At 53.3% G+C, this 15,968-nt stretch overlaps 1 protein-coding gene across 1 annotated transcript; it reads left to right on the top strand.

Annotated features, from left to right (window-relative positions):
* The first annotated feature begins 1,936 nt into the window (after positions 1 to 1,936).
* On the top strand, positions 1,937 to 5,843 carry OLFML3 (olfactomedin like 3). Its single transcript, XM_058039884.1, has 3 exons — positions 1,937 to 2,047; positions 3,652 to 3,937; positions 4,873 to 5,843. Exons 1-3 carry the CDS (start codon positions 1,937 to 1,939, stop codon positions 5,658 to 5,660), a joined length of 1,185 nt encoding a protein of 394 aa, XP_057895867.1. The 3' UTR covers positions 5,661 to 5,843.
* The last annotated feature ends 10,125 nt before the right edge of the window (positions 5,844 to 15,968 follow it).

Here is a 15,968-nt window from a genome sequence, read left to right as displayed (position 1 = left end):
TCCCAGCATCTCTAAAAAGGTTCTGGGTGATTTTGTGGTTTATGTTTGCATGCCTGGAGCCAGAAAAATAATCAGCAGTGCACAGGAGGCTGCTTTTGCTGTGCTGGATGCCAGAGCAGGGAGTGGGTTTTGCTCTAACCTACAAGCTTGATTTGCTCTATAACTAATAAGTTGTTTCATGTTTCATATTAGGAAGAATAGAAAGAAATTAAATTTAGCTTTTTAAAATCACTGTATTAACTGTGGTAAGCTGAGGCAATGGGGAGTGAAGTCCAGAAAAGCTGAGATGAGTCCAGAGGTGGCTCTGAAGGTTCTGCTGCTGCCATGGTTTGGGTACATTTGGGTTCATGGTTTCTGCTGCTGAGGTTTGGGTACGTTTGCACCCTGCTGGAAGCAGTGGTGGCAAGAAGTGTTAAACCTGATTTCTGTCCATCCAGCTCCTGATTTCTGTTTGTCTGGGTAAGGGCAGCTCACAAGAAGTGGATTGTAAAGGCTGCCTCGCCTCATCCCTGGGTTCAAGCAGGTTCCTGGCCATGCCAAATATCTGAGCCGGTGTCATCTTCCACATCCCAACTTTTGGTGGGCAAATGCTAAGAATAATTGTTGGTCAGTGCTCACTGCCAGCCTCAGCACAAAATAAGAGCAAAGCAACACAAATAACACCTGCCTGGATCCCAGCTGGCTGCTCTGGGGCTGGGCTGGGGGATGCCACAGATCCAGCCCTGGCTGGTGCCTTCCTGCACGGGAGTTCTGGGCCATCCAAGCACCCTCCTGGGGCAGGGAAGGGGCCAGAGAAGGGGTTCCTCACCTGAGGTGTTCTCCTGCTGCAGGTGACTGTGGGCCCCCTCCTGCCATGATCCACTGCAGGCCCTCCAGCAGCTCCAGCAGCTTCCCAGTGGGATCCAGGGTGACGCAGGATCCCAGGGCTGCTGGACACCAAGGGGACAACCCCGCTGGGCTGGCAGTGTCCCTGTCCAGGGGATAAATCCTCTGTGCTGGCAGTGTCTCTGTCCCCAGGGACAAACCCTCTGGGCGGGCACCATCCCTGTCCCCAGAGGACAAACCCTCTGTGCTCGCACTGTCCCTGCCCAGGGGACAAACCCGCTGTGCTGGCAGCATCCCTGTACAGGGGACAAATGCACTGGGCTGGCAGTGCCCTTGTCCCAGGGGACAACCCCGCTGGGCTGGCACTGGTTTGGCAGGGACAAACGTGCAGCGCTGGCACCATCCCTGTCCCAAGGGACAAATCTTCTGGGCTGGCCGTGTCCCTGTCCAGGGGACAACCCCACTGGGCTGGCACTGTCCCTCTCCCAAGGGACAAACGTGCTGAGCTGGCACCGTCCCTGTCCCAGGGGACAACCCCACTGGGCTGGCAGTGTCCCTGTCCAGGGGACAAACCCTCTGTACTGGCACCATCCCTGTCCCAGGGGACAAACCTGCTGCACTACCATTTTCCCTATCCCAGGGGAGAAACCTGCTGTGCTGGCACTGTCCCTGCCCAGGGGACAAGCCCGCTGTGCTGGCACCATCCCTGAGGACAACCCCGCTGTGCTGGCACCCTCCCTGTCCCCAGGGACATCCCTGTCCCTAGACCTGGACGTGGCTCAGGTTGGCCGCTGGCTTTGGGCACCTCTGCGGACAAGGAGCCAGTGCTGTCCCCTCGCTGTCCCCAAAGTACGGCTCATGAGGACGTGTCCTCTCGCTCGGGGTTCCTGCGGCTGTCCCCACACCCCAAACTCCTGCCCCCAGCCCGTCCCCAGTCTCCTGCCCCATCCCCAGCGCGCTGGCTGGGGCACGAAGGGGTTAAAGCGCCCGGGGCTGGCCTGCGGGGAAGGAGCAGCCTCCCCTCCCTCCCTGAGCACATCTGGATGCAATAAGGGCCGGGGAGGCCGGAGCATTCCTGAGCACTGAGCTGGAGGCTGCAGCGCTGCCGGCCATGGGGCCCTGGCGCTGCCTGCTGCTGCTGCTGCCGCTGCTCGCCCCGGCCCTGCGCGCCCAGCAGCAGCAGTTCATGGAGTACGTGGAGCGCCGCATCACCCTCCTGGAGGTACAGCCCTGCACCCCGAATCGCCCCGCAATGGGAGCCCAACCCTTCCCCAGAGAGGCCATGGGGCTGGGAGCGGGGCTGGTGAGGAGGAGCTGGGCTGGGGATGGAGCAGGGGGTGGGGATGGAGCCCTGGCAGATCCTGCCGGGGTCCTGCACAGCCCAGCTGGGATACACCGGGGCAAGATGGGTGTGGGAGCACTGGGGGATGGGGGGATCATGGGGGCAGGGGCACTGGGGGTCTGGGAGAGCCGTGGGGACATCATGGGAATGGGAACATCACAGGCATGGGGACATCATGGGAATGGGAACATCAGAACCATTGGGACATCGCAGGAATGGGAACATCACGGGAGAGCAAGGACATTGTGGGTCTGGAGGAACCATGGGGACATCACAGGAATGGAAACATCACAGGAGAAGGGGCATTGTGGGTCTGGAGGAGCCATGGGGACATCACAGGAATGGAAACATCACAGGAGAAGGGGCATTGTGGGTCTGGGAGAGCCGTGGGGACATCATGGGAATGGGAACATCAGAACTATGGGGACATCACAGGAATGGGAACATTACAGGAGAAAGGGGCATTGCAGGTCTGAGAAACATGGGGACATCATGGGAAAGCAGGGCATTGTGGGTCTGGGAGAACCATGGGGACATCAGGGGAATGGGAACATCAGAACCATGGGGACATCACAGGAGCAGGGGAACATCTCAGGAAAAAGGGGCATTGTGGGTCTGGAAGAGCCATGGGGACATCACAGGAATGGAAATATTACAGCAGAAAGGGGCATTGCAGGTCTGAGAAACATGGGGACATCACAGGAATGGGAACATCTCAGGACAAGGGGCATTGCAGGTTCAGGAGAGCCATGGGGACATCACAGGAATGGGAACGTCATGGGAAAGCAGGAGCATTGTGGGTCTGGAAGAGTCATGGAGACATCAGGAATGAGAGCACCACAGGAGAAGGGGCATTGTAGGTCTGGGAGAACCATGGGGACATCACGGGAATGGGAACATTACAGGAGAAGGGGCATTGGGGGTCTAGAAGAGCCATGGGGACATCACAGGAATGGGAACATCTCAGGAGAAAGGGGCATTGCAGGTCTGAGAAACATGGGGACATCACAGGAATGGGAACATCACAGGTCTGGGAACATCATGGGAAAGCAGGGACATTGCAGGTCTGGGAGCTTCACAGGGTCATTACAGCAATGAGGGCATCAAGGATCTGGGAGCAGTGTGGGAGACTGGGGAGCACTGTGAGCTCAGGAACATCATGCGGGCATCCTGGGGGTGTCACAGGAGAGCAGGGCCTTGTGGGTCTGGGGGTGACACGGGAATGGGGTATTGTGGGTCTGGGAACATCATGGGAGCATTGCAGGAATGGGCATCATGGGTCTGGGAACATTGCAGAAGGAACGTGGGAGCTTTGTGCGATTGGGAGCACCACAGGAGCAGAAGCAGGGTGGGATGGGACCAGGGTGGGATGGGACCCAGAGCCCCGTGTGACTCCAGGAGCTCCCCCAGGCTGGGCAGGCCGGGACAGCTGCCATGGTGGGCTGTGAGCTTTGGAGACCTCAGTGTCCCCTTGGCCACGCCAGGAGAGGATCTCCCAGTGGCACGACCAGAGCAGCCGCTACTCCACGGAGCTGCGGGACTTCAAGAACCAGGTGCTGGGGATGCTGGAGGCGGCCGAGAAGGAGCGGGAGGCGCTGCGGGCGGAGGCCGAGGGCGCGGCCGTGCGCGTGGACCGGCTGGAGAGGGAGGTGGACTACCTGGAGACACAGAACCCCGCCCCGCCCTGCGTGGAGGTGGATGAGACGCTGATGGACAAGCAGGTGGCCACAGCCAAGCAGAGGAAGAATGAGAAGTACACCAAGCTCACAGGTGAGGGGCTGCCGTGGCTCCCTGGGGGGTTGGATGTTATGCAAATCCCTGATAATTCAAATTAAATTTGTATCTGGTGTTGTAGAATGGAGTTTAAATGTTAACCAAGCTCTTAGGCAAAGGTTTGGAGGCACCATAGGAAGAGCTAATATTTCCCACAAAGCTGGAATTGCCAAAAGCTGTGTCAGGGTGACTCGGATATGAATTGGATACTGCCCTTGATGGCTGGGTTCAGGGAGACCCAGGAGCTCAAACTCCCAAGGTGCTCAGCAACCTGCAATCCCCTGCACAGCAGATGAAATTCCAGGTGTTGGAATGACTGCTGTCTGAGGGTTACTCTGACCCTTCCCAGCCCACCCCAGTCCAGGTGTCCCCCAGCCATGGGCCAGGGCATTGTGTCACAGCAGGGCATCTCAGATGTCTCTGGCACAAGCCCCTGCATCCCCCCCGGCCTGGAAGCTGCATCCAAGCCCCAGGCTGGAGACCTGTATGTCCCCAAAGCCTCCAGGGCAGGGCTGGGGTGAGGGTGGCTCCTCTCTGTGTCATGGATGCACTAGAGGACTTCCCAATGCCACCAGGGATGCTCCTAAACCCCTTCAGTGAATTTCCAAGGGGTTTGGGTGGGACAGGTCCAGGCCATAATTCAGTGGTTACCTGAGAGAGTAAAGGTTGTTCCTAGGAGTAGGCTAGTGATGAAAATTAGATTTGCTTGGGGGTTTATTAGCAGGGGAAGGAGTTGAACCATCATTTTTGGGGTATGGGCTCGATAGCTTGTTTAGCTGACCCTACTAGAAAGTAATATAAAGGAAGTATGGAGGGTTTTGATTCCTCTAGTGTAGGTTTGATTCCTGCTTTTCAAAGCTCCAGCATGGAGCAGCTGCAGTGCTGCAGGGCCAGGCTGATCCCAGGCTCTCACAGCCACCCCTCTCTCACAGATTGCAGTGACACCATCGCCAGTGTCAGGGCCATGAAGATCCTGAAGCGTTTCGGCAGCTCCTCGGGGCTCTGGACCAAGGACGCTGCAGGGAGCTCGGAGAAGATCTACGTGTTTGATGGCACCGCCAACGACACGGTTTACGTCTTCCCCCGCATGCGGGAGTTCACCCTCTTCTCTGCCACCCGCAAGGCCGCCCGCATCAAGCTGCCCTACCCCTGGGTGGGTACCGGGCACCTCGTCTACGATGGCCACCTCTTCTACATCCGCCAGCAGGGCCAGTCCTTCCAGGTGATCAAGTTCAACCTGGCCAACAAGACGGTGGTGGACAGCTCGGTGTTCCCGGCTGAGGAGCAGATCCCCGTCTTCGGCCTCTCCCCCTCCACCTACATCGAGGTGTCAGCGGATGAGGAAGGCCTCTGGGCCATCTACGCCACCAAGGAGGACGAGAAGAACATGTGCCTGGCCAAGCTGGACCCCGCCTCGCTGGACATCGAGCAGATGTGGGACACGCCGTGCCCGCGGGAGAACGCCGAGGGCGCCTTCGTGGTGTGTGGGGCGCTGCACGTGGTGTACAACACGCGCCTGCCCAGCCGCGCCCGCGTCCAGTGCGTCTTCGACGTCAGCGGCACGCTGGCCCCTGAGGACGCCTCCCTGGTCTATTTCCCCAAGCGCTACGGCTCCCACGCCAGCCTCAAGTACAGCCCCAGGGAGAGGCAGATCTACGCCTGGGATGATGGCTACCAGATCATTTACCGCATGGAGATGAAGAAGAAGCTGGAGGTCTGAGGGTGCGGCCTAACCCGGCCCGGCCCAGCCCAGCCCAGCCCTTCTCCCATCACTGTGAAATGAGGAAATGCTGGATCCCCACCCCAGCCACCCCCTGTCACTGGTGTCCCCACCTGAGAGCAGCCAGCAGAGTCCTGGACTAATTTAACGAGGTTTTCTTTTCTGTTATAATGAATAAATAGTACGCAGCCAAGTGCGGCCGCCTGCCTGCGGGAGTGTGGGGTGCTGGGCAGGGCTGTCAGAGCCCTGAGCTCCACCTTGCCCCTGAGACACCCCAAAAATCACTTCCCAAGGGTGGGGTGTCCTTGCAGGGCTCGGAGCAGCGAGCACTGACAGACCTTGGGTGGGTGCCTGGGCAGGGGTTTATGTTTGGTGAGGGTTTTGGAAGGGCTTAGGGCAGAGATGGAACACGAGGCTTTGGGCAGGCTGCTACAAAACTGTGAGCAAACAGCAAAATCCTTTAATCTGGGAGGACAACAGGAGATTTCCCTCCCCTGCTGGGGCGGTGCTCCAGCCAGCAGGCCCCAGATGTTGCTGATTTTCTGAGTTTGTCTCTAATGAAGCACAGGCCACCTCCCCCTGCAGCCACAGATTCTCCATCTTATATAAGGCCCTGGGTTGCCCCCTTCCCTTCCCTCTTCCTCTAGCACAGAGCAGCCCCAGAGGGGATGGGGCAGGACAGGGCAGGTGCTGGGAGCCCCTCAGGGGCTGGGGACAGCCCCAGTTGTCCCCATGCCATGTCTGTCCTTCCTGCCCCAGCAGAGACTGTGCCCCGTGCTCTTCCTCACCCCACACCCCTGCAGGGTGCAGGATTTGCCCCATTTCTGTCCCTAGAAACCCAGGATTGCTGTGGTTTGTTCCCATCACAGCATCCTGAGAGCACAGAGGATGGATTAGGAGGTGTTTCAGTGCCATGAGTGTCGCTTTTTTCCCAGTTCTGGGGACAAGCAGAGAAGCCATAGGCCAGGCTGGCTGGGTGACGGTTGCATCCTGCTGGTGCCAGTGCCACGTTGCTTTTTGGACGCCCCAGGGAGGTGCCAGCCCTGTGGGGAGCACCTGAGGGGGGCCACCTGCTCTCCCAGGGCTGTAGAGTGGCCATGCCACCCCCCTGCCACCCTAAATGCCATCCAGCTGTGCTCAGCTCAAGCCAAACTGTTCTGTGACATGGTATTTGCCTCAAGTTCTTTGGTATTATAATCAAATTTGTTGCATAAGAAAAATCTTCAAATACCCACTTTGAATGACTGTAATTGGCTGGTGCTGAAAGTTCAACACACAGTGCAAGTCAAGCAGAGAAATTATTCAAGTGTGAAGGACTCTGTGAACTGTCAAGTTAATTTATGGCCCTTTTCAAGATCAATAAGGGCAGTAAGAGAAATATAATTTTCAGAAATCTCACAGTAGTAAATAATTACACCCATGATTTCTCCAGCCTGAATTAAAATTGATGGGGCAGTAATGATTGTGCACCAGAAACATCTTGTAGCCTGGAACATGTCCTGCACTTCCCTGTGACACCTGGAGCCTTCTCTGCTCCAGGTGAGCACCCCCAGCTCTCCCAGTGTAGGATAGATGGGGGCAGCACGGGTGGGATGGATGGAGATGAGAGATCTCTGCAGCCAGGGCTGGGAAATTGAGGCTTATTGCAAAGGGCCTGGGTGCAGGGCCCTGCTGGGAGCTGCCAGCCACAGCTGGGGCAGGGCTGAGAGAAGAGAGGGGCAGAGAGTAAAAGCATAAGAGAGTAAAAGGGGTAAGAGCATAGAAAAGTAAGAGCTGAGAAGCAAGAGGTAAGAGTTAAGACAGCAAAGTTCCCATTACAATACCATAAATCTTCTTCTGTGTTGAATATTCTGATTCTCACTAACCAATATAGTACAAGATACAAATCCTATAGCATTTATATACAGCCTATAAGAATCATTACATTACCACACTGTGTTACATTTTAAACCCTAAAAACTCCTCTTTGGGCCCTTCTGCCAAGCTGCAGGGTCTGCTCTGACCCTTGGGCCTGTCTGCAAGCAGAGGGTGTTGTTCCATCAAAAGGGGATCACCTTCAGCTGGCCACACCATTGTTTTCCAGTTGTTCAGTACCTGAGGGATCTCAAAGCTTGCTTTCATTTCAGTCTCCCTTATAGTTTCCATATTCTCAAAATCTTTTGCCAGGCGATCATATTTATAAGGCTTTCCTGTTTCATCTTCCCCAACATCCCAGCCTGGCTCTAGAGAGACTCCATGGCTCCTCTGGGATCTCTGCAGCCTCCTCCCTGTGCTGAGCACATGGGCAGAGGTGCCACTCACTAATCCAGGTCAGCCAGAGCCCCACCAGCTCCTGTGGGATTTGTTTTTGTACAAACTCCTTGGGAATGAGGAGGAAAAGGAACAAAATTACTGCAGCACCCGATGGGCTCCTAGAGCACAGCACTTATCTCACACTCCACATCTTCAAAGTACTTCAGGAAACGTCAACTAATTAATCCTTGGAATAACTCCCGTCAAGCAGAGCAGCCTGGTCTCCATCTGCTGGCAAACAAGAGACACACCCCACGTGTCTGATCAGCATGGGTGGCTCAGCTCTGAGCTGGGGGCTCGTTGTGACACCGGGTGGGGACCAGGGCCCTCCAAGCTCTGAATGCTCCCAGCTCCTGGAATCAGGAGTGTCCTGAGCTGAAAGGGACCCACAAGGATCCAAATCCAGCCCCTGCCCTGCACAGGAACCCCCAAATCCCACCCTGGGCATCCCTGGCAGTGCTGTCCAAACTCTCCTGGAGCTCTGCAGCTGTGCCCATTCCCTGAGCAGCCTGGGCAGTGCCCAGCACCCTCTGGGGGAAGAAAATTCCCTGAGATCCAACCTAAACCTGCCCTGACACAGCTCTAGCCCTTCCTTGGGTGCTGTCACTGTCACTGTCACAGAGAGCAGAGATTGTCCCCATGCTGCCTCCAGGGTGGGGTCATCATCCTCATTCCACCAGACCTGAGTCCCTGCCATCCTCCAGTGCCATGGGAGAGCGTGAGGGACCTCAGAGACATCAGAGAGACCTGTGTGGGTGACTCTGCTGGGGTGACTCGTGGGAGAGAGGAGCAGCAGGGCCACAGGATCCTGCTTGCCATGGCATGGACACCCCCAGCCCCATGGAGCTCTGCAAGTGCCAGAATTCATCTCCTGCTGGGGTCATCAATTCCTTTTTTTACTCGTTTAAGTATTTATTGGCCCCATAAGAAGAAAGCAAAGGTTGTGCCACGGCAGAGGGAGTTGCTGTCAGAGCCCTTGGTGCCCTCAGGGATGTGGATTGTCCCCACCAGCCACCCTGGCACTGCCCAAGCACAACCAGGAGCCCCAGTGGGAGCAGCAGCACCTCCATGGGACCCAGGGATCCCTGATGGGATGCAGGGACCCCAGAAAGATGCAGGGACTTCCAGCAGGTTCCAGGGACCCCAGAAAAATGCAGGGACTTCCAGCAGGTTCCAGGGACCCCGGTGGGATGCAGCAGGTTCCAGGAGCCCTGGTGGGATGCAGGGATCCAAATGGGATGCAGGGGCCCTGGCAGGGCTGCCTCAGCTCCCTCTGTCCTGTGTGCAAATGGATTTTTGTGGCTGCTCCAGCTGCCTCTGCAGCCATTCCTGCTGCACTGAGAGATTCTCAGGAAAACTCAGCCTTGACTCAGGGTCTCCAGTGGCAGAGACTGCCTGGTCCTGTGCAGATAACCTGGGGCTGGCATGGGCAGCCTCTTCCCCACAGAAGGCTGTAGAAAACCTTCATTCCTTCATTCCTTCATTCCTTCATTCCTTCATTCCTTCATTCCCTCATCCCTTCATTCCTTCATTCCCTCATTCCCTCATTTCCTCATCCCTTCATTCCTTCATCCCTTCATTCCCTCATTCCCTCATTCCCTCATCCCTTCATTCCCTCATTCCTTTATTCCTTCATTCCTTCATCCCTTCATTCCTTCATTCCTTCATTCCCTCATTCTTTCATTCCTTCATTCCCTCATTCCTTCATTCCCTCATTCCCTCATTCTTTCATTCCTTCATTCCCTCATCCCTTCATCCCGTCATTCCTTCATTCCTTCATTCCTTCATTCCTTCATCCCGTCATTCCTTCATTCCTTCATTCCTTCATTCCTTCATCCCGTCATTCCTTCATTCCTTCATTCCTTCATTCCTGCATCCCTTCATTCCTTCATTCCTTCATCCCTTCATTCCTTCATTCCCTCATTTCCTCATCCCTTCATTCCTTCATTCCCTCATTCCCTCATTCCCTCATTCCCTCATCCCTTCATTCCCTCATTCCTTTATTCCTTCATTCCTTCATCCCTTCATCCCTTCATTCCTTCATTCCCTCATTCCTTTATTCCTTCATTCCTTCATCCCTTCATTCCCTCATTCCCTCATTCCCTCATCCCTTCATTCCCTCATTCCTTCATTCCTTCATTCCTTCATCCCTTCATTCCCTCATTCCCTCATCCCTTCATTCCCTCATTCCTTTATTCCTTCATTCCTTCATCCCTTCATTCCCTCATCCCTTCATTCCCTCATTCCTTCATTCCCTCATTCCTTCATTCCCTCATCCCTTCATTCCCTCATCCCTTCATCCCCTCATTCCCTCATCCCTTCATTCCCTCATTCCCTCATTCCCTCATTCCCTCATTCCCTCATTCCTTCATTCCCCTGCCCCTGGCCCTCTCCAGCCCCAAATGGGGGCAGCTCTGGGGCCAGCATTGCTCCTGTCCCCCGTCCTGGGCAGCAGCAGGAGTGGCCCCACAGCCAGCCCAGGGGCACTGGGATCATCCTTTCCCAAAGGATGGTCAGTGGGAAAGATGCTAATGGGGCTGCTCCAGCCTTCCCCCGAGCCTGCAGCTCCCTGGGCTTTAATTGCCAAATAATTTATCTCTTTAGAGAAGAGCTTCTGTTAGTGATAATCCCTTTCATCTCTGCTCCTCTTGAAAAATGCTCCTCTTTGCAAGGCAATCTGGGCAAGTAAATTGAGAAGTTGTGTTATCAGTGGGAAAGAGAAACTCAGATCTTTGGGCTAATTTTTTCTCCTTTGTCTCATTCTCAAGGATATTGACTTTATTCCCCTCCCTGACTCTTTTCCAGCTATTGATAAAGTGAAATGGCTCAGTGTGTCCTGTTGGAAACGGGGGAACTAAAATTAAAACCAGGCAACTTAAACAAGTGCATTATGAAGCTCCCATTGTATTGAAACAGGAAGAGGGGGATAATTCTCCATTTAATACTTCCTTAATGGCTGGTTGGCAACGCTAATCACTGGCTTTTAACTTCAAATAAGTTCTCCTGCCCACGGAACATCTGGCTGAGGTGTAACCCATCCCACACCAGCAGCAAAGGGAGGCAGAAAATCTCCCCTCAGGGGCTGGGAAGACACCAGGGCTTGGGGACATGCCAGGAGGGACATGGAGAGGCAGCCAGTCCTAATGGAAGTGCAGAGGAAGCAAAACCAGATTCACCCAAAACAGTTCCTGCCATGGGCATCGTCCCTCTGGCAGGGGGATCTGTGGTGGGGCACAGGGGTCTGGGGTGTGTGCTCCAGCCCAGCTCTGATATTTCTCATTTTGGCACTGTCAGTGAGGCCAGCGACCTGCAGAGCACTTTGTGGGGCACTTTGTGTCCCTCCTTTGGGGACAGGAGGGCCCTGGGGCTGCTGTGGGTGCAGGGACAGGACTGTGGGGTGCCAGGGGACGTGTGCCCCTCACCTGGGCCAGGGACAGAGCCCTGGGCCCCTCACCCACAGCTGGTGGAGATCCTGGTGCTCTGTTGAGCTCTGAGGATGGGCACATTGTGCCCCTGCCACCCTGATTTTTTAAGATTTTTCTAAGCCTTCTGATGTTGACATTCTTGTAGCGAACTTTCTCACACACTTTCTGTAAATAACTGATTGTTTGGCATTCTTTTATGAAAGAGAAGAAATGTAATAAACTGTTGGTTTGCCCAGTGTCATTGGAGAGGCGGCACTTTCACCCTCCAATTTGTCTCTTTTAGAAAACTATAAATGTTGGGAGTCAGAAAATAAACTTCCCTTTCCTTCACCTTGAGAACAGCAGTGTGTGTGCTCGTGTTGTTTTGTGTCCTATAGCAACATGGCCATCCCCACCTCCCCCTGCCCCATTTCTCCTCCTCGGACCCCAAACCAGCTCCTGCAAATCCTCCATGGCAGGATTGACCCCTTCAATACCAACATCAGTGTCAGCTGCCACCTCCTCCCATTCCTGACCTGGCCTTGCCTGGGAAATGGAAATGTTCAGCTTGTTAGAGAATAAATGAAGAATGAAATATAATTTAATCAAGAGACATCAGTAAAATAAATCCCATTAAACAAAAAAAGGGGAAGTTTATTTTCTGACTCCAACATTTATAGTTTTCTAAAACTGACAGTGGATTGGAGGGTGGCAGTGCCACCTCTCCAATGACACTGGACAAACCAACAGTCCATCAACTCTCTCCTCTTCCATAAAAGAATGCAAAACACTGAGTTATTTACAGAAAGTGTGTGAGAAAGTTCACTACAAGAATGTCAACATCAGAAAGCTTAGAAAATCTTAAAAAACCAGGGTGACACCAAAGGAAGGGACACAACTAAAATTTCCTTTTTAAAGATGAATTTTGCACAATGACAGGGGCCCTGCAAATCTGGATCTCCCTGTCCCAGCCAGCCTGGGGATGCCCAGGCTCCTCTCATTCATCCTTCCCAGTGTTGTCTGCTCCTTCCTTCCCTCTGGAAAGGAGGAATAAAAATAAACTCTTCAAAGAAGGAGCTCACAGCCCTGTCAGAGGAGCACTGGCTTGTGACACACCAAGTTTCAAGATTTTCTGGACAGTTTCATTTACTAAAAGATTTTTCTGCTATTTTGGCTCTTTGATCAAGATGGATTATTCTCCCTGAGCTGCCCCCATTGGTGGTAATGTGTCTCCATCCCCTCCAGGAAGGATTTTGCTGACACAAGGGAGACCCACACCCCATCCCAGGGATTTCACACATCCTGCAGGCTCTACATGATTTCACCAGGATTTTCTTTGGGGTGTTATTATTACTAATGCTGTTACATCAAAGTTGTTTCCTGAGGACAGAAAAATACCAGCTCAGCTATTCAGCTAAGCAGTTCTTTAATTTCTTGCCTCTCAAAATCAGCTCCCCAGTGCCTTTTTTGGAATGGATCTGAATTTTCTGCTTTAATCCCTCTTCCTGAGGCAAAAGTGCTGAGGGGTGAAGTGACTCTCCCTGGGAAAGGAGGGTTGGGGTCTCTTTCCCACTGCTGCAGCTCAGGGAGCGTGAGTGAGCTCCAAGAAATGTCAGTAGAGATTTTTTATCTCTTTGCCCCTGAATCCCTCATCCCCAGCAGCAAATCTGGGGTTCCCAGCCCTCCTGACTTCCCATCTGCTGGTTGGGGAAGGGGGAATGGTGCAGGCAGGACAAGGGAGGCTGGAGTGGCACAGGGGTGCAGAATTTGGGGGGGCTGGAGCAGTTTCCCCCCAGCACAGCAGCCCTGGCTCTGCCCGTGCTGCTGTGTCCTCCTGCTGCAGGTGGCCAAGGTCCTGGAGGGAGATATAACAAGATATAACCATGGTAACTGGGATTATCCTGGAAAATTGCTGCCGTTGCTGCAGAGGTAGGGTCAAAACAAACAGAAATTATCAATTTTTCCTTTTCTAATAAAATGCAGAAGTGTGTTATTGACTCGCTAATTGCTCAGCTAAACGATTTCTCCTCAATTACCTCCTAACCCTTGTAAATGAAAATGGTGCAAAGATTAGCACTTCCATGGATCTGCTCAGGGGAGGAAAAATGAAAGGTCTGATTCTGTGCCCATGGCAGGGGGCTGGAACTGGATAATCTTTGCAGCCCCTTCCAGCCCAAACCATTCCATGATTCTATGATTCCCTTTTAACCTAAAATTGCTCCAAGCTTTGCAGCCTGGGGCATTCTTGGCACCACACAGGCCACACTGGGCTTTGTGAGCAGCTCCTGCAGGAGATTGCAGCTCTCAGCTTCAGCTCTGAATTGTCAATCCTCCCCTGAGTGCAGGTTTTCAGGAAATCAGAGGCTTAAATGAGAAGCGTTCCTCTCCAACTGAGCCCCCTCCAATATCAGTGTCAGCTGCCACCTCCTCCCATTCCTGACCTGGGAAATGGAAATGTTCAGCTTGTTAGAGAATAAATGAAGAAAGAAGTATAATTTAATCAAGAGACATCAGTCCCAATAAATGGCATGAAATTTTGCACAGCTGGGGTGTAGTGCCATCATCCCCTGGGATGCTCAGCTGTGTGCAGGCAGCTCTGAGCCCTCCATTCCCCTCTCCACTGCAAGAGCCACTTCCAGAGGCTTGCAGGGCCGTGCAGGTTTAGGAAATAATTATTTTAATTGCATCATCAGCTCCGTTCCTGCTACCAGGAACTTTTGTTTGCATCCAAGAGAAGCCCAGGGCAGCACAGCCCTCATTGTCCTGGAATTGTCCTGGAGGGATGAGCTTGGGAAGGTCCTGAGCCACGGCAGCACCACCTCTTTAGCCTGGAGAATAAATGATCTGTGATCCCAATGAGCAGCCAGAGGAGGAGAATCCCCCACATCCCTGTGGGATCCTGGGGAAGGAGGGGAGAATTCCCACAGCACTCAGGAGCAGGTGGAGCATCCCTGCAGAGGCAGCAGCTCCCTGGGGGCCAGCAGAGCAGCAATGAGAGGTCATTGGGCAAAGCCCAGGTCATGCAGCAGGCAGGAAGGTGCTCCTGCAACCATCACATCCCAGAAAAACCCCATTAAATCATCTCTGGGAGGTGGGAGCTGCTCCCTGTGCAGCTGCCTTTGGAGCAGAGGTGCTCAGGGGGGGTTTCACCTCTCAGGATTTCTGCTGGTCACAGTGACCTCGAGATACATAACATTCTCTTTTCCCAGCCTGGCAGTTGAAGAAGGAGTCAGGATCCCTCTGCTCTTGTTCTCAAGGTTGTTTATTATTTCTTATCTTTAACATTTTTTATCTGGCCTGCCAAGATCTGTTCAGCAGGTCAGAGGCACACTGACCATCCTCTGAGGTGGTGTTGTCTTTTATACTAAAAACTACGTGTACAATATTTACAATTACTTTCCAATATCTATCACCTATGATAGACAGTGAGCTTCTACCTTAAACCAATTTAAAAGTGCCAACATCACCCCGAAGATGGAGGCCAAGAAGAAGAAAGAAGGACAGGGAAGCCCAAATTTCTCCATCTTGGGACCCCAAACCCCCATTCCAAAATCCCAATATTTTACTTTTCATCCCGTGACAAGCTAACTATTATTCTACTTAAACTCCCTTGACTTGAAATTCCTCATATAAAGGTGTTAATTTGCTCCATGGATCCAAATCAAAGTCACAGGTGTCTTGGGCTCTGTGCCAAGGTCTCTGAGCCCCCTGGCAGGGGTTTGAGCAGAGAAATGTCCTGGCTTCCAACATCACCCTGACCAGGACTGGAATTTTGGCACCAGGGTCCCCTTGGGCTGGTGCAGAGCAGAACCAGGACAGGGACACTTGGTGGGGCATCCCCGGAGGGGTGGGTAGGGGGCTCTCCAAGGAATCAGCAGCAAAATCCTCCCTCTGTTCTCTCAGACATCCGAGAGGAGCACAGGCAAAACGGCTTAATTAAAAAATTACCGAAATTACCGCTCCTCCACTCGGTCCCTGCCGACAGCCACAAAGCCTCAAGCACGGCAATTTGAAATGGAGAGGGATGTGCAGCTGCTAATGGGAGATTAGGAGAAATCTTCCACTTCGGAAGCAATTAACGAGCCAGAAGAAGTGTTTGCATGTGTGAATTGCACGGCTGGGCCGCACTCCCATCCTCTGCCTGGCTCTGGGGTGGTTTCCCTGCTGATGCCCGGTGCCCAAATCCCTTCCAGGCTGCCCCAAGCCCTGTCCAGCCTGGCCTTGGACACTTCCAGGGCCTCCCCACCCTCCCAGGCAGGAATTCCTTCCCAATACCCAGCCAGGCTGATATTCTCCACTGCTGCCTTCCCACTGATCACATCATTGTGTGATCAGGTTCCTCTCATACATCAGCAGCACGTTTGTTTGGCAAAGAGAAGAATCTTGTCATAACAATTTATATTTAGCCTCCAAACGTGGCCTTTAATTGCTAATTACAGAATGCTGCTCACAGGTTGGCAAATCACACACACCAAAAAGAAAAAGAAAAAACAGTTAGGAAGAAAATAATTGGGGGTTTAAAAGGGTTTAAGAAAGAAACAAATGTGTATTGGTGATATTTTTCCCTGATGTCCAGGAAGAATGATGAGGACTCCAGGGATACCAGAAGGCG

The sequence above is a fragment of the Melospiza georgiana genome, chromosome 23 (genome assembly GCF_028018845.1).
Source record: "Melospiza georgiana isolate bMelGeo1 chromosome 23, bMelGeo1.pri, whole genome shotgun sequence".
In the NCBI taxonomy this organism is placed as follows: Eukaryota; Metazoa; Chordata; class Aves; order Passeriformes; family Passerellidae; genus Melospiza; species Melospiza georgiana.
This window is presented reverse-complemented; position numbering and strand designations above follow the sequence as displayed.